The following is a 19,312-nucleotide window of genomic DNA, read 5'->3' as shown; positions in this document are numbered from 1 at the left end:
AGCAATAAATGTCTGTGATAGATCAGACTCTTTGGAATGGCCCAAACTCTCTGTGGTGGTTTGAGTAAGAATGGCCCCCACAGGTTCATATATTAGAATGTTTGGTTCCAAGTAGTGGACATTTTAGAAGGATCAGGAGATACGGCTTGTTGGAAGAAGTGTCATTGGGGGTGGTCTTTGAGGTTTCAAAGCCCACATCAGACCCAATCTCCCCCCACCCATCTTTCTGTCTTGCAGGTAAGATGTAAGCTCTCAGCTACTGCTCCAGCGCTGCCACACTCCCCACCATGATCATCATGGACTAACCTGAAACTGTAAGAAAGCACACAATTAAATGGTTTCTTTTATATGTTGCCTTGGTCATGGTGCGTCTTCACAACAGAACAATAATTAAAACAATTTCCAAACTGGGTATGCAAGCTCCGAACTATCCCTGCATCCATGGACACATCCCTGAAATTACTATTAAGCCTTCTGTGCGATCAATCTGGGTTCTACCAGTAGCTATGGAGCCAAGATTAAGATGTATCATAAGGAGTGCCCATTTGTGTAAAGTCTCAATAGGTAATAGTTTATTCCAACAAACGTATTCCCAGGTTCTCCATCCTCCTCACTCAGTATCTCCAGAAGTTTGAGCCAATCTCATATCCAATGCATCAAAAAAGCATATACCTGATATGAGTCCCTGTCCAGTAAAAGGGCTCTAACGCCTGTCTACACTGCAGCCTGCCATTGCTTTTCCTGCTGTATTGTCAACATGACAGTTTTGGATGTACATCTGCCCCTATTCCATGCCAGTGTGCACCATCCCTTTTGTACAGCCCCAGCGAGAAGATGGCCTGAAGCACACTCACAGGGAACCAAGGCCACCGATCTTCCTCTCTTGGGACTTTTACAAGGAGCTCTACTGGCCCACAGACCAAGCTCAGGACAGAATCTGTTTTCTTTTTCGTTCTAATATATTAAATATTTGACACATAGTAGATACTTGGTAAATATCTACTATATTTCTAATATAAATTGGAAAAACAAAAAGGATCAGAAGAAGTTAGACCTTTCATAGGGGAAAAATCTTCAGTGAAAAGGAAAAGGAAATGGGCTATGGTTTATTACATTAAATGGGTTGTTTACTATAAGACAGGAATTACAACTAAAATATATAACTTGTAACATTTAATTATCACTATGCCAGAGTTCAGTGCCAGCAAATGAAGCTGACACAAGTTTTCTAAGAACACAAAAACCACAACATGAACAATGTGGTAACATTTTAGAAGGTAGGAAATTATTCCAGTACCATACATGAGAAATCATACTAAAATCTATTATCATAATCACATTTCAATTTTTTAGCTTCAAAAAATGGAACATTTACATTAATGTTAAAATAAGGGATGTAACAGTCTTATTTCTGGATGCTAATCCAAAAGATTTGGAATCAATGATGCTCACCCACCCATATCCATCACAATAGCCCGTTTATGGAATTAATCTAAGTGGACACCAATGGATGAGTAGATAGACACACTATGAAAAAATATGCTCAATGAATACTATATGGCCCTAAACAGGAAAAAATGTTGTCATTTGTAACATGAATAGAACTCCAGAGCCTAAATTGCACTAAGCCACACAGGCCAAATACAGATCAAATGCTATGTGCTCTTAACATCTGTAGCTGAAACGAACTCCTGGGAACAGATATAACGAAGGCTACAAAGTCTGGGGAACAGGGTGGCCCAGGATAGGGAGGTGATGACCAAAGCTGGACAGAAGGAACATTTTGAGATGTTATGAAACTTGATAAATTTTGCTAAGCACTGAAATATGATACATTTCCAAGTTGCAGAGTAGATCCTAACTGTTCTCAGTGATAGATAGCATGGTTTGCTTGACATGGTCATCATATTATATTCACAAATCATGCCAGTTTATGGATGTATAAACACATGTAATTTGTACAAATATCAATCTTGTGTATGGGAGACCAGTGCCTAGGCACATGTGCATATGCCACTGGGTTGTCCTGAATCTTTCACTCTTTGCCTTCTTCCTTTGAGACTGTGTCTCACATTCAACCGTCAATCAATGAGCCAGGTGATGCTCCTGCCTCCACACCCCCACAGCACTGGGGTTACAGACGATACACGCAGCACACACACTCCTGCCCACTAAGCACCTCTCCAGCCCCTATGTATTTTTATGAAAAAAGGTACTTTAAGTTGCTCAAAGATATTGTAGCTCTGTTATTTACGCATTACCAATGATTATGGGGTTAATGTAAAATATACTTTAGTTCCTTAGTGCTTAATATTCAACTTTCCATCAGATCAACATACTAGATTTTCCCGCTTCTCTGGTTTTAGGTAAATGAATGACTGTTAGATCTTGAGCCTTTTGCATTTCAAGTTAAAGAAACCACAAATATTTATGAATGACATGCACTGTCTCCAAAAATATCTCAAAGTAATACTAAAACTGAATTCTAGTCTGAAGCTATTCCCAACACTACACTGTGATAGCCTTATTTTCCTAAAGTTTTTCTCACAATAATTCCTAAGTAAGAAACTACTGAAACATGCATTCAGTTTTACTGAGTTAGTGGAATCTAAACATAGGGTATAAAGATCACACCTCTAGAAAACACAGGGTCAAAACTAGTAAGGTCACCTCACATCATTAAAAGAGCAGTAATTAAGGGCATGTCTGAGCTGACAGGCCTCCATTTTTCTTTGACATTTCAGGAGTGGGTGTCTAGTGGCAATAAAATTCCATATCCAGGCAAATAGAATGCAGGGAAACAAACCAAGAACACCCAGTGTCTTTTTCCCTCAAATGTCTTGAACAAGAGATCACCAGGGGCAGAAAAACCAACATGCAGAATACCCTGCACCCCCCGCACCCCCTGCACTGTGGACTGAACCCAGGGCCTCCCACATGCTAGGCAAGTTATCTACATGTAAGCTGCATCCCCAGCAGAACCCTATTTGAAGAAATTTGGATATATAGTTAAAATTTACAAACCTCTTGGCCAGCAGGCCCATTTTTAGGAATTTATCCTGGGCAAAGAGTGACATACAAAATTAGATACTTGATTTGTCTCTAGAATGTTCAAGGTCCTAAGCTTTTAAAGGTAAAACTCAACTGACAACTTCATACCCGGTACAGACTGTCTAGAATACCAATACTCACACAGATGACTAATCTCTTCATATCTGGCTAATTCTGGGGTTATACAAATGTGGAATCTTCAATAATCTTTCAAATGTGTAGCCACTATACTCATGAGCTTCCTGCCTCAGTCTCCTGAGTACCGAGATAATTCACAGGTGGGTGTCACCGTGCTCTGTGTATAAAATTATTCAAATATGCTTTTTCCAATGCACTACTATTCTAAGTTTTCTTCCTCCATCTATAATACTCAGTGATAATACAAAACTTTGTGGTATAGGAAGATAAATACGAAGTCCTAAGCAAATATACAAAAGATGAGTTTCATTTTAATAGAAAATATGATCATCTCATAAATTACTTTTTGAAATTCCTTTTCTCATTATGGAAACAGATGCCTACCACTTGAAGAAAAAGGAGGATACCTGTGCAAGTACACAAAGTGCCCACAGACCTCCAGAGCAGAGAGAGAGAGAGAGAGAGAGAGAGAGAGAGGAGATGGACAAATGGACAGCAGTGAATGCCACAGGAGCATGCACTGAATGTGAGCTGAGTGCCTGGAGTCTGAGTGCATGTGAAGCCTCTGGTCAAGACTTCTTTCATCTTTTCCGGAAATAAAGACATCAACACAAAATAAAACCCAAAGGCCGGTGCACAATCAATCAAGGTTTTATTGCTGGCTAGAAAAAGAGTGCAGCAGTGGCACTGGAGAATCCCTCTCCACTTGCAGGACAGAAACATTGTTCCAAGAGTTACTCTGAGGAAGTCTCAGCAGTCTTCTACTCCACTTCTTTTCTGCAGACTTCCTTTTCTTAGTTATTGTATTCCTGAAGAGCCTGGGCCATAAAGAGTTTGCCTAAGTTCTGGGCAGTGAACTCCTTGATGTTCTGGCAGTAAGTGTTAATCTGGCCTGCATATTTGAGAAAGAGAAATCATAATTAATGTTCAACAAACTGCAAAATGACCTAGAATGTTGAAAATAGAATCACTTGTATTTTGTTTTAAATCAAAAATTCAATAAAGAAAGAACAATCTAATGATATTTTCCACAAGAGATAAAGAATGTCTTTTGCACTCTTTGTCTATCTTCCACTCTTAGTGGCCTAAACTATGACAAAAAACAGTACTTTCTAATAATCACCAGCCATAAGCCCCTATCTATTAGCTGTCCATCAACATCTGACCACTCAGATCAGACCCACATTGTGTTAAGACATCTGAGAAATAGCACAGGCTCTCCTCAGCAGGCAGGAGGATTAACACAAAAGGGTTACAAGTTCTTAGCCACAGAAACTGCAGGCGCTAGACACAAATTCAATTTTTTAACCATTTGTAAGACACTAGTTTTTATGACTCACAATGCTGTTTGGGACTTTTTTATTACATACTGATCCCTGAAGAAGACAAGAAGCCACATGTGTCCCCATGGCCAGTGATACCTGCAATGAGCAGTGAATCCATCCTGGCAGGGGCCTGGTGGGGCTTGAAGAGTTTGGAGAGGTCCTCCTCAGGAAGCGGGGGCTCCCCTCGACTCTGGCGCTGCATATTCTCCTGTTGGCGACGCTGCTGATACTAAAATCAAAGAGAAAATGATTTATTTTTCTTAATCAAGAAAACAAAGACCTCACGCACACAAACTCACACACAGACACAGACACAGACACACACACACACACACACACCCAGCAAACCTGGCAGCTCTGAATTCCAAAGTTTCCATAAATGACAATACTTGGTAACTGACTTCTGTGAAGCTCAATAGGGCAGCAATAAAGACATCTCATTTTTCATCAACTCAAGTTTCACTGTGTGCTCTAAGAGTCTACTACTGCTTCAGGATAGGCGTGGCAACAGAGGGCCTAGGGTCATGATTCACCAGTGACGGGTTCACACTTTGGACAAAGGGGTAGATGAGTCATCTCAACATTAACAACGAAGTATCACACTACTCTACTGACCCAAACTATCAACACTAAGAATACCATCATGGTAACTCCGATGACGTAGCTACCGCTGCTTTTCTTGTTACTCCATTGTTCTTAGTGCTCACCTGCGCCATACCAGCTCACACAATACTTCCCAACATACAAACTTCTCGATGCCTGTCTGAAAAAGTGGCAGTGATACACTCAAAGACACTGACCAACAATAAATCATATGCCAATTACAATGAAAGAAAGAGTGCTCTTAGGCGGCTTGTTGTCACAGCAGCAAATTGTACGGTCAAGTAATGAGACACTGCCCTGGGCTAATATATGCTCGAAGTCCTTGGATCCCTATGAAAACCAGTGCTAACAACGGTTCTAATGAAGCATAGCTTGCTTTGCAAAGATCTCATCATACAAGATAAAGGATGCTGAGACAAAAGGGATTCTGAGCAGTGTCACTAAGCATAAACATCAATGTTAGATTTCAATACTCTAAAACAATAAAAAGTACACATAGGACTGTTACTGAATTTGATACCCGATGTGAGTCCTTTCCCTACTGAAAAACACACGAGAAAAGGAAACCAACCCAGGTTCCCATCCTCTCTCCCACAATTCATCAGACACTACCTGCTGCATGTTCAATTTAAAAGAACACTTTACAGATTTATATATGTCTTCTCCACTCAAATGCAGCAAAACCATGTATTTTAAATTCACTATATATGTGAACTGATGCTAAGATTTTTTTCTTAAATACAATACTCTAAGAACTACTTAGCTGTGCTTAGTTTGTTTAACAACACAGTATATAGCACATTTTAGCAGAGTGGTCATATTTAAATACCATTTTCACAGATAAACATTCTGAAGTCAACTTATCTATGAATCAAGGGCTAAGAACATTTCAGAGTAATAAAACAGTATTACAAGACACTATGAAAGCCACGTGGCCATCAGGTAACACGAATAAAGAAAAGGTTAAACGCACAAAAGACTATGTATGTGCCTGAGAATATTTGGGTAATCCTAGGGTTTTATCTATACTACACTATCTATTCCACAGCAGTTGGTCTATTATTTCCTATCAAAATTGCTTGCTCTTAATCACAATTGCTCAGTTTTTAAATGAACTGAAGATTGCTAAGTATGCCGCAATGAGCCACTACCAAACCAATTACAGTTAGTGAAGAAATGAGCTGTGACACTGTGGCTCTCTTCTGCCTCTGATTTTCTCAATAATGTATCACCTATTTGCATAACCTTGGCATTACACTCTGAGCCAAATAGACCTGCTCTCTGTAAGCCAGGTATTTTTAAGTACAAGGTGTAAATAAATAAGACTATATAAAGACTATTCTTTTAAGATATGAGGGTCATTAGGTAAGCAGCCAACGCTTTCCCAACCATTCTGAAGGAGACTCCTGAAGCATTTGCACCTAAAGATGGATGACTGCTGAATTCTCCATACCCACCTGATGTTTTTGCTGCTGCTGTTTACTGGTATTCCTCATGTACGTGTTGTATTTGATTATGTCCTGGCTCATTTCATCTACCCGGTCCATCAGCAACTGGAGATTCTTCCCCAAATGATTGCTGAAAAGCAAAATAAATTGGCATGTCATTCTTCAGGCTATTGCTTTGCATGTGCTCTGAACAGTTCTGAGATGTTAACTGAACCTGCCTTTTGTTAAAGGAATGAGCCCATACTTATGGAGAAGCAAGGGTAGCCAACAGTGAGAGCTTGTTACTAAGCTTCCTAGTCAAGCTCAAGCATAACCCCAGGAGTGTCTGCACCAGCTCTGTTTCTTCCTGTCAAAGCACAGGGATGAGGGCCAGGAACTGTTCAGCATATCTAGTGAGACATCTATAATGGGCATTTGTAAGGCCCATTGTAAAGGCCAAGTTTAATTTAAATTCTCTACTCCTGAACTTTTTCCTGAAAACCTTTCCCTTATGCCCCTAGGACTCTAAATTAGCAGTCACCAGAAAAAAACATGTAAACAATTACAGCCCTTCAAACTGCAGTTCTTATCTAGCAAGTTCTAAGGTAACATCAGCATTTACTCTGCAGAGCAGATGAAGATATCTTTGTCTCTCGCCATTCCTAGAATTCTACAAGGTAGTCTTTTATACTCTCTTGTCTTTCCAGAAACTTCTAATGAAGTTCAGTTACTAACATCTTCTTATAAAGGGATGATAACAATTGACAGAATGACCACAATATACACCACTGCTGCATGCAATCATCTGCTGCTTCAAGGAAGCCCGGACAACTGATAGACACACATATTCCAACAGCAGCTGGCTGACAACCAGGACTCCCATTCACTATCTTCCAACAGACAGACATTTGCTGAAGTTTATTACATGGCAGTCTCAGCCTTAGGAAACAGGGAGACAGAAATGAATCAGACATACACGATCTCCATCTTCACTGGACCTATAACTATAGAGAGCTGAGGAGACGCTTTAGATATATGTCAGAATATCTCTGAGGAGATGACAGGCTGAAAACAGAGGTTTAGGAGTTAGCTATGCCAAAAAACATTCCAGAGAAAAGATAAGTACAAGTGATGAAAGGCCTGAAACAGGCAAGAAATAGGCATTTTAAAATCCATTTGATTTAAAAACAAAAACCACCCAAGGAGCCCAGGGGCATCAAACCTTCCTTCTAACCCAGTCACGTGGTTTGTGTGAATGAATCTTCTCAGCTAAAATTTGAAAGCACCCTGGCCAACTAAAGACTAACCTGCTTCCTTTAAAATAGCATGATGAAATTATGTCTATTTTAAAAACACTGAAAGTGAGCCAGGTGTGATGGTGGTACATGCCTTTAATCCCAGCACGTGGGAGGCAGAGGTAAGGGATCTTTGAGTCTATAGAGATCTCTGTAGCAAGCCATGTCTACAGAGCGAGTTCCATGACAGCCAGGGCTACACAGAGAAATTATGCCTCAAAAAAAACCAAAACATGAACAAAAACCACAAATAGAGATGTGCCATTCCAGGGACAAATGCCCTTAGCCTGACCAAGCACAGCAGCAATGAGCATGCAGCAAAGTGAGCAGAACTGCTGCCTTTACACATATGGTATCACAGAGGAGCAGGGTACTAGTGGCTCAGTTTCCTGGTTTGAGCAGACAACTGGCTGAGGAAGAAACAGACTGGGAAGCTTGGGACCAAATCAATGTAAATCTAAGCAAATTATGGATTCCATCTGTATGTAACCAGGAAATCAGAGGGTTTGGGTTCTTTTTTAAATGGTAGTATAATAGAATGAGGTGTGTGTGTGTGTGTGTGTGTGTGTGTGTGTGTGTGTGTGTGTGTGTGAATAAATCTACTTTTTAATTCTAGTCAAGCAGTTCTTAGACAACCTTGACTCAGTAACTCCACCTGCCTAATCTCTTTCTATCTTCTCCCCTTCCTCTCTCCTCCCCTCCTCTTTTCTTTTTTTTCCCACAGGGTGTCATGGAACCCAAACTGGCCTCATACTTGCTGTCACTCAGGCTAACCTTGAGCCAACCTCCTCCATCTTCCTGCCTCTATCTCCCTAGTGCTGGCATTTTAGGCATGTGCCACCACACCTAGCTTCAAGTGCTACTTTAATACTAATACTTAATTCACAGTTACAGTATTCCATTGAAATTTTTGAACCACTTTTTAACTTGAAAAGTATTTCTTCTCTGAGAATTTGGCTATTTGTTGTTGTTTTCTAATTTCTTAGTAGTTTGATTTTAACCCACCCAGACTCAAGTGTTTGGGCATATGGTGCAAGATGAGGAATGAGAGTGATTTTTTTTCCCCTAGTAGCTAACCAAATGTCCAGAACCACTGATTAGTCACATTGCTTCCCAAATAACTTACAATGAATTTAACAATACTGCATCTCACACTCATTCTTTCAACAAGTACTGAGGCCATACTTTCACTGCCAGTCACCCCCTTAGACAATAAGGATTCATCTGTAAGATATTACTGCACTTAACACACGGCACCAAGAAGAAAGTAAAGAGACAAGCACGTAAGCGTGGTTAAGTGCTGCAACAGATGTACAACAGATGCTTATAAAAGATGGTTTGGTAGGATAACGTGAGACCCTCCCAGATTATCTGACAACTGAATTTGGGGTTTTTGAAAAGGAGATGGTGGCAGGCAGGCAAGGAGAGTGGAAACGCATACTATAGATACTGGGCAAAAGCAGTGTGGTGGAATACCAGTGTGAAAAAGGAGACGCATGGAAGGAACGGTGAACAGCTCGCAGACCAGAATACACTCAGAACTGGGGACACGAGCATTATGTCAGTGCAGAGGCAGGCAGGAGTCACACTACAGACCTTTGCAGTCTTGGGCTCCAGTGACCCAGCAAAGACTTAAAAGGAGCAATATGAGCAACCTGTCTGTATTTAGCAAGATATCTGATATCTATTTTGAAAGAGGAAAAGGTCAAAAGTAGGATGTTAAAAATAAGAACAAATTAAAACAAATGAGAAAAAAGCAGGAAGTTTTAAAATCAAAATAAGTCAAGGAAAAACAATGAAGTTTTGGCTTAAAGTAGCAAAAGTTCATGGAATTGAGATGAACTCACCTCTCAATGTACGTGGGGGGAAGACAGATCCAGACTACCACTGACACTGGGGAGGGGGATGAGCAAGAGAGTTGTCGGTGAGTAAAAAGTAACCCTTACTAAATTAATGGAACCCAAAGGAAGAGTCCCATGAATTAGCCAACAATACTCAGTGCCAAGGGACAGCATCCAGGGACACATGACAAGCAAGGTTTTAAAACTCTGGTGAGAGCTCTGTCTTAGGGTTTTTCTTGCTGTGAAGAGACACCATGACCACAGCAACTCCTATAAAGAAAACATTTAACTAGGGTGGCTCGCTTAGTTTCAGAGGTTCAGTCCATTATCATCATGAAGGGGAGCATGGCAGCCCTGCAGGCAGATGTGCTGGAGTTGAGACTGCTACATCTTGCAGGCAACAACAGGAAGTCAACTGAGATACTGGGCGGTATCCTGATTTTGGAAACCTCAAGCCCACCCCCACTGTGACACAGTTCCTTTAACAAGGCCATAGCCACTCCAACAAAGCCACGCCTCCTAATAATGCCACTCCCTTTGAGCTTATGGGGGCCAACTATATTCAAGCCACCACAAGCTCCAACAACACACAATGGATGAAACATTGTAGTGTGGGGATGTCAGGAAATGAGGAGATAAAGACAGTGACAGAAAATCCTATCAAGAATTTTAAACACAAAACAAGGAAGGGGTGGAAAGTTGGAGAATAACAGCATCAAGTCAAGGTTATTCTTTCTACAACTGGAAAAGCCTGGCAATGACTGTAAACTAGGAATGATATGAAATGAAAATCTAGGCTGGAGATGGACACTTAGAGTCCCTCAACTCAGTGAGGTCATAAAAGTTGGGGCAGGATAGAGTTGCCTGTGGGCCAAGCACTTTAACAGTGAAAGAACAGAACTATGTCAAGTATAAGAAATACCATTTACGTGGCTGGTTTTTTTTTTTTTTTGGTTTTTCGAGACAGGGTTTCTCTGTGTAGCTTTGCACCTTTTCCTGGAACTCACTTGGTAGCCCGGGCTGGCCTCGAACTCACAGAGATCCACCTGGCTCTGCCTCCCGAGTGCTGGGATTAAAGGCGTGCGCCACCACCGCCCGGCTACGTGGCTGGTTTTAAGCACAGAGGACAGGGGAAGAACACCCCCACTCCCACAGCGGGGAGATGACACAGAGAGAGCAGGAGAGGTACCGCATGCAGAGAAGGAGGCTGGCTACACTTATTTTAGCAATTTAATTTAGCAACGAAAGTTAAAATAGACCTTTCTGAGGCTGGAGCGGTACTCACTGGTTAAGAGTATGCGCTCTTCTTGATTGAACAGGACTCAAGCTCAGTTCCCAGCACCAATGTAGGATGGCGCATGATCACCTGTGTCTCAAGTTCCAGGGGCATCTGACAACTGTGGCCCCCATGAGCACTTGAGTGTGTACACACACACACACACACACACACACACACACACACACACCCTCTCTTCTCTCCCCTCTCTCTTTCTCTTTCTCTCTCACATGACAATGAAGAGGAGGAGGAAGAGGAAGAGGAAAAAGAAGAGGAAGAGGAGGAGGAGGAAGAAGAACCACCCTCACAAATTCCTAAATCTTCCTTTGCACTAATGTCTTTCGACTGTTAAACCATGCTAAGCAGTATAGTATATGTAATTACAGTCAAAAAAGACTGATATAACTATAGCTATGCAGACTTCAAAGATACTGTGACATGTATACTATAACAGTGGTCTTCAGAAACACAACCAGTTAGAAACACTCAAAAAGACACACAGTGTATCGGCAGTAGCAATTAACAATTCATACTGACTCCAGATACCATTCACAGAAAATCAGTCCCATCACCAGGAGCAATTTTCTGAGGCAATCTTTTCAGTATTGGTTTAGCCAGTGTACGTACAGAAACAGGGAGTTCCTGTGAGGAGCTTCTATAATACAGCTCTGTCTTTTATTGCCAAGGAAACAAAGAACTGAAAATAGACAGCTTAAACAGATGTGAAGCAAGACAGTGTGAAGACGGCTCTCACCACAGCATCAGTTCATGCTTATTATCCTTAATATAGGACGCTCACCCCCAGTTTACTGTCTAAAAGCTCAAGCCCTGTGCTCTACAAATATCAGAACTAACAAAGACTGATTTAGAATGCCCATCTAGTAAAATGTAAAGGACTAAGACTCCAAACAAAAGGAACTGCACATTTCAGGCATGTGTGAAAACACAAACTAACTGTAAATAAAAGAATTGATACCCACATATGGGTCATGGAAGAGAACATAAACCTAGTATCTGAAGAAGGAACTGAGTAACAAAAGCTTCTAATTAGGCACATATCCAAGTATTACCATGTTATACTACTAATGTCAGAAAATGAGGATGTACAAAATGTACATTCTGGTATTTTAAGGCAGAGTTATCACTTGGCTCTACATATCAGTTCACAGGACAGGCATTATTTCCCACCCCACCACCCACCCATCCCCCCACTCTACCCCAGAACACTAATTTACCCTTTAAAATAATTTCCCAGGGAAAGCAGAGCCCTCTCTTTCAAAGTCACAACAATATAGAGGATAAAACCATAATAAAACAGTACTTGGAGATTTCTGGTGATGGAGCAAACTAGGATAATATTCTCAGCCACTACAAATGCTGCTGGAACAAACAGAAATTACAGACAGGCTCACTGGTGACCTGTCAGCTGCACAAAGGCTGTGCTCTTTTGTATGCTCAACGTAGAAAGCCAGGGGAGAGAGGAAGAGGTGAGTTGTACAGCTGTATACTAATACATCAAACTGTAACCTCACGTGCTTTTAAAGAGGGTCCTTTGCTGTGGGATGGTCTGTATGTCAAGTGTGTTGCTCATTGGTCAATAAATAAATCACTGATTGGCCAGTGGCCAGGCAGGAAGTGTAGGCGGGACAAGGAGGAGAATAAAGCTGGGAAGTGGAAGGCTGAGTCAGAGAGACACTGCCAGCCGCCACCATGACAAACAGCATGTGAAGATGCCGGTAAGCCATGAGCCACGTGGCAAGGTATAGATGAATGGAAATGGATTAATTTAAGCTGTAAGAACAGTTAGCAAGAAGCCTGCCACGGCCATACAGTTTGTAACCAATATAAGTCTCTGTGTTTGCTTGGTTGGGTCTGAGCGGCTGTGGGACTGGCAGGTGAGAGAGATTTGTCCTGACTGTGGGCCAGGCAGGACAACTCCAGCTAAAGTCCTTAGCGTGATTCTTTAAACACAGGTGTACCAAGTACCTCTGTAAAACAATAGAAAAATCTGGTCTTCCCAGACAAACCTAAGGACTGTTCTAAAAGTAGCTTTGCAACTGAACAGTACACTCTTTGGTTCCTTGCAAGCTGGCTGTATCAGTTAGCATTCTGGTTACCATCAGTTTCCATCTTGTTGTCCTTCATTGCCTTTACAGTGGCCTTTGTGATGGAGGATGTCACCTGAATTACAGTGCTATGCATGCAGAACACAGAGAACTGGTGTCCAGTCCTTTGTTCCTCTCATAATTACAAAGCTTTTCATTTCTCTTACAAGTTCCTATTGAATGACAACCACAAATCTGATAAATAACTGAAGTTCTACTCCAGACTGATTGGTTAAGAAAATACACCTGAGTCAGGTATGGTGGCATACACCTATAAACCCAGCGCCTAGAAGTCTGAGGCAGAAGAATTCTTAGGACCTAAGCTACAGTCAGACACTTAAGTCGACTATCTACTCTGTGTCTTCATTTTACACTCTAAGTCTCCTGAGGCCGCCTCCTACCACAGAGGAAAATCACTAGTCTGAAGGGCATTTCAAGAGCAGCTGTTTGTGAATTTACTAACACTTCTACTAAGAGGAGGACTGGGGACTCAAGCAGTCGCTCAACAACAGTCACTTGCCCAGCATGTGTGAGGTCCTGCACTCAATCCCCATGACTGAAAAAATTAAAAACAAAACAAAACAAGCAAGACTTTGGGGCACTAGGGAGATAAACAGTAATTTCAGAAAGACAACAATTTGTTCCGGGACATCTCAATCAGTGTTACAGCAAAATAAAAATGTTTCCCTGCCAATCCGACGGCTAAAACAGTTCCACTAGAGGACACTGCAAATAGCAAAAGCCAGGGTCAGGCTCAGAAATGCTAATTTCGGTCACATACTCTACTAGCTGAACATTTATTACTTAGGAAGTCTCCATCTGAACAAGGGCAACCGCAGTAAGATGAAGCACCTTCCTCTGCTCCTGAGCATTACTAAAGACTCGGAGAGCAGTCTAATAAGTCTCTTGGGATCTGGTACAGTAAACAGTATCAAACTAAATGTCAGCAACCCCTCCCTATCAGAGTACAAATGACAGTGTAAAAAGAAGGCAGCCCAGGGCTCCTACATCAGGGATCACCTATGGTTTTCACAGGGGTCTGAATGGGGCCACACAAAACTACACGCTGTCACACGTGTCTTAGTAACCTCCAAGTGTTTCCCACCAATTTTCCCTTGTTTCACAAGGAAAGTCTACACAAAAGAATTGTTTGCAAAACTGTTTTTTTAAAAAGCTGGGTGGGGGACTTTCCTTAGGAAGGGTCACTTACCTGCTAGCAAGACTGAGCAATTCATGTTTATCTGCTACGGCTGACTTCTTCTCAAGCTCCCACATTAGGACATTGATCAGATGTGAATTTTTAATTACAATCGGCACTTCCTCAAACATGTGCTCAAAGGTGATGGTTGCCTTTTTCAATCTGTGAAGCATGTTAAAAATACTTGAGGCTGGTGGTCAGAACTGAATGGTAAATTGAGTATTTTTTACATTTTACCTAATTACAAGCACTCTCCACAGTCTTTAATTCATTAGCTGTTTTAAAAGCTTTGGGGTGGGAAGTGATTGCCAAACCTAGGTCCAGTGATTTGAGTAACTTTGAAAATGATTTGAATCTGAGCTATAAGCCCTAAATTAGGTCCTCGGCAAAGAAACTACTCATCGGCTGTAATCAGGAATTCTTACATTTCAGTGACACTGATATAATCTACATTAAGGCACTAGAAGAGGGCCATGCTCTCTAACCTCAGAAAGGCTAGTGTCAGAGAAGAGTCACAGGAGACTCCACACCAAGGTCAGAGCACAGCCGGAACACTGCTTCTCCTAGGTTAGCTGCAACTCCACACTCACAACTGGTCAGGAGTCAGCTTTGCTTGGAAAAATCTACACATGTCATTTTTTTTAGGAGCCAACTGGAAAACTAGAGATGAACTGTTCAGCATGAGCTTTCATAAGACGTAAAAAACACTTCACAATAACAGAAGAATTCTAAATGTTTTTTTAATGTATATATTCCCATGCCACAAAGTCAAATCACAGAACAGGTAATGTGATGTTTACCTGTTATCCCTTAAATTTCCAATAAGCCCTTTTTGTCTCAGACTCCTTGACACGTTTAGATCTATTCCGCGTCCTCGTGAAAGGGGCCCTGTGGCGCAGAAGCAGGCTACAGCTTGCACTCTGATGGTGGCTAACCACTCTTCTCACCCCCTTTATTCTACCTCGTATAAAATGCTTCAAATACGGTGCCTAATTAATTCCCACTAGCTGAATTCACCAAGTGAAACCGCAGCTGAGGCTTTCCACACAGACCAGTTCACACATGGAGAGGGAGAATCAAGTGGCACTTGCACAGTGCAGGGAATTGTTCATCCACACGGCAATGGCGTGCGTTACCATAGCCCGACCAAGGACTCAATACATGTGGCAAACCGAACTCCCTGAAGAAACACACAGTCCTTTACCGCACTCCTCATAGGCCTGGAACACTTACGCTTCAGGAGAAAAGTCCTTCTCTTTACAAACTTCCATCAGTTTAGGAGTCAGTCTGTATGCCTTCAGTGAGAGAGACCCTTGGGCAGTTTTTATGGGATCTCAAAAAAGAAAAAGAGAAAAATATTACTGAGAAGTTTGTCACTACCAGTGTTCATACAGTACTAGTTCTGGGCACACTGTTACTAATCACACAAGCTTTGAAATATGAAGACCAAAATAAATAATCAGGACATAATTTGAAGCTGATTAAAACCAGAATGGCTTCCTCCTTAAAACAAAAACTAAGAGTCAAAATCTAGGTAGGATATCTTCAAATCCATTCCTCAACTAGAACCAGTAAACTTGTTGAAAATTAAATATATGATATGTTCTATAGATCTTGCGTAAATAGGAGAAAAGTACTCATGAATATTAAACATAGAAAATCTCTGTGTACACTTCTGTAGCCCTTCAGTCAATAAATTGAAAACAAATAGCCCTGGGAACAAAGTGCATCACCCTAGTGAGTGCTGTTCACAGTTCTTTGTTAAAGCAGACTGTAAAAACAAAACCACGATGTCAAAGCACTATCCCAAAGTGTCGTTTCAGTTTTAGAGAAAAACGAATTCTGTCAAAACTGACTGCTTAAACACTCCACAAGGAAGGGAGCTTAGCACTTGCTGCATGATAACGGCTCTGGTGTGCCAACGCTTGCCTAAAACCTGTGTTAACATTCATGTTGTCTGAAATTCAACACAGTGAAACTTTTAGCAATAGGTGATAAAATGAAAACCAAAATAGATTGAAGCAAGTGGAAAATTCATCAAGGTCTGATGATGCAATGTTTCCAGCCAATATAAGTGCACTTTAACAACTTGTTCTCTCTGTAATCCAATTGCTAACACACTGAAACAATTTCAGGGCAGCTCCTAAGATTGATCGTATTCATTAGTATTTTTTCTGACAGATACTCAGGACGTTACATTTACTTCTCAGCTGGAAACTATATGCAAGTCTGCCAGATATGGCAAACTGTGAGTGTTTGGGAAGGGGGAGGCTATAAAGCTGTTAAATTGCCTACGGTTCTGATACAGCACAGAACATCTGGTCTGGAGAGCTTGAGGAAACACCATTAAATAGGCCAAAAAGAAAAAAATCTTTGTGCTAAGAAACAGTCCAGGTTTTGTATGCTGCTGTCAGAGGTAAAAAAAAAAAGAAAAAAGAGAAAAGGAAAACTTGGCACACTGTATTATGATTGGTCAGTCACGTACAGAACCAGACAGGCCAAGCAATCGGGGTTTGTTAGACATCTGGTCTCATTCCACCAGCCCCTGCAAGGAGGGAGGGAGAAGAGGAAAAAAATGAAGCAGCTACTCCAGCATTCCAAAACGTACACATCAGGGCTCTGATAGCAAGAAAAATAAACAGAAAGAAGGAAACCCTGTCTAGACGTAGCTGCTGCGGAGGCTGCTGCAGAACGGGGCTGATATTTACTTGAGAAGGCCTGCCAAGGCTGCTCCAAAAGGCAGAAAGACAGAAAGCAAAAATAGTAGTAATAATATTAAGAGAGGAAAAGAATAATAAAGAGCCTCCTACTAACCGTAAATGAGAACGACCGATTCTTCAATGGCGTGCTGGTAACTGAATTGAGAATCCAGAAGTGCCCGGGTAACAAACGAGCCGTAATAAGTGGACTGATACCAACCCACATGGAGGTGATCGATGTTCACATGGCGAAGGCTGCGCATCATCTCCATCTGATACTGGACTACATGATGTAGCAGAGAGGAATTAGAAAAAGGAAAAAACAAACAAACAAAACAAGCATTTAATGATGCCACTAACATTAAAAACAAGCCTTTTTTCATTTACACATAAAAAGAACAAAGTCCTTTTTTTATTTAACAAATCACATTTTATACAAAAGGCATTAGAAACACAAAGTTAATGTCTTGTTCTAAACAAGGAATTATTCATTGCAGTCCATACTTCTCTTTTCTACAACTCTAAAAATAATAGATGCATAAGAAAAGGTGTACAATTATTAGACTGTAATAGTTTCATCTAGATTAATGGTGAGACCAGTTATTGTCTTTTTACATGCAGCTTTTGGAACTAAGAATTAAATCCATCAAGAAAACTAAGGGGAAACAATTACCACACCACTTGCACATGAACCAGACACAGGCTATAGCTGCTTCAACATAAGAATTCATTTTTGCCTTCATCTAGTGCCCCCTACTGTATATACTTACCTTGAAAAAGGCATTCTCTTTTCTTCTCTTTGCATTCATTTGTGTTAATGGATTTTTTTTATTAGACTGGCTATATTTTAATAACCATGTATACAACAAAAAGGTCTGATGACTTTTCCTTTTGCTGAATTAATGACTATAGTGTGTATACACACACACATACACAATTCTTTTAAAGTAGTATTACTAGAAAAAGAGATACAAATTCATAAAGTAATAAATGACATTAAAAAGCAATACAGAGCTGAAGAAATGGCTCAAAGGTTAAGAGAACTGAGTTTAGTTCTCTTTAGTTCCTCAGCATCCACATCTGAGCAACCGCTTTTAACTCCACCTCTAGGAAGGACTAGATACCCTCTTGGCTCTACAGGTGCATATTCACATACATACAAACATGCACACACATATAAATAAAAACAAACACTACAGCCTAACAATGCACACCAAATATAAAACAAAGGGGAAAGTTTTATAGTTAACGCACTATCCAAGCTGTTTCTATAATGAAGAATGAATGCATGGCTGCAGAGAGGAGCCATAACTGCTTAACCTTGAACCTGACTTTATTTTCAAAACTTCATCAAGTTTTACCAAAATCTGTATTACCACTATTCCTCTGGTCATAGCACTATGGTTTCAAAAGCAAACAAGACCCAGATCACAATGCTTTTCAACATCTGTTATTATATAATTATAGAAATTATAGATTTTATGTCAAGTAGTAGAAGATCATTGAAAATTCTTCACCTACTTAAAAACTGTCTACAAAAAAGACCCAGAGTGCTCCTATCACTATTTAGAAAGACCAAATTTCATTTCCCCAGTAAACTTGCAAGAGGTGGATACTGTACTGCTGTAAGGATGCACACGAATACAAACAACTCTCTACAAAGTGAGTTCATTCAATTCATTATCCTCTGGCTTATTACTTCTTTTGTTCTTTATTTTTTTAAAGGGTATGGTGGCAAGCTGAAAAAATGGCTCAGCAGTTTAGAGAACTTGTTACTCCTGCAGAGGACCTGTATACAGTTCCCAGCACCCACATGGTGGTTTACAATCACCATAACTCCAGTTCCATGGATCTGATGCCCTCTTCTGCCTGTGGGCACCAGGCATGCAGGTGGTACATATACATACATACACTCAAAACATCCATCTATACTATATATATATATATATATGTGTGTGTGTGTATGTATGTATGTATGTATGTATGTATGTATGTATGTATGTATGTATGTATGTAAAGGGTGTGGCAAAGAGGGTGATACTAATATGCTATACCCTTTTATAAATTCTGTATCTTTTTGCAATTTTATAAATAACATGTGAAAACAAAGCCCTATAACCCATGTTACATTCTAAACTACAGTTAAAAACCCCACAACCAGGCTAGAGCACCTTCCTAGAACATGGAAGGTCCTCAGTTCAATACCTACTTAATTAATCTAAAAAGTAAATTAGCAAAGCCACAACTCAATCAATAATCTTCTACCAAGTACTTTTGTCTTAGTACCATCTCTTTCTGTGATGTAAGAGACACCCCACTATCCCACTCCTTTTAGCAAACTTAACAGATTCTCC

At 40.6% G+C, this 19,312-nt stretch overlaps 1 protein-coding gene across 1 annotated transcript in view; it reads right to left on the bottom strand.

The window, feature by feature from the left end:
• Positions 1-3,824: 3,824 nt before the first annotated feature.
• Positions 3,825-19,312, bottom strand: part of Eif3h (eukaryotic translation initiation factor 3 subunit H) — a 90,579-nt gene continuing 75,091 nt past the window's right edge. Inside the window, exons 3-8 of the mRNA XM_059247172.1 lie at positions 17,074-17,241; positions 15,493-15,592; positions 14,272-14,421; positions 6,575-6,695; positions 4,611-4,743; positions 3,825-4,081 (exon numbers count right to left, since the gene is read on the bottom strand). Coding sequence (XP_059103155.1) covers positions 3,984-4,081; positions 4,611-4,743; positions 6,575-6,695; positions 14,272-14,421; positions 15,493-15,592; positions 17,074-17,241 — 770 coding nt within the window. The 3' untranslated portion in view covers positions 3,825-3,983. The remainder of the gene's footprint in view (positions 4,082-4,610; positions 4,744-6,574; positions 6,696-14,271; positions 14,422-15,492; positions 15,593-17,073; positions 17,242-19,312) is intronic.

The sequence above is a fragment of the Peromyscus eremicus genome, chromosome 20, assembly GCF_949786415.1.
Source record: "Peromyscus eremicus chromosome 20, PerEre_H2_v1, whole genome shotgun sequence".
In the NCBI taxonomy this organism is placed as follows: domain Eukaryota; kingdom Metazoa; phylum Chordata; class Mammalia; order Rodentia; family Cricetidae; genus Peromyscus; species Peromyscus eremicus.
Note: the sequence above shows the minus strand (reverse complement) of the source record. Positions and strands in the feature narration are given on the sequence as shown.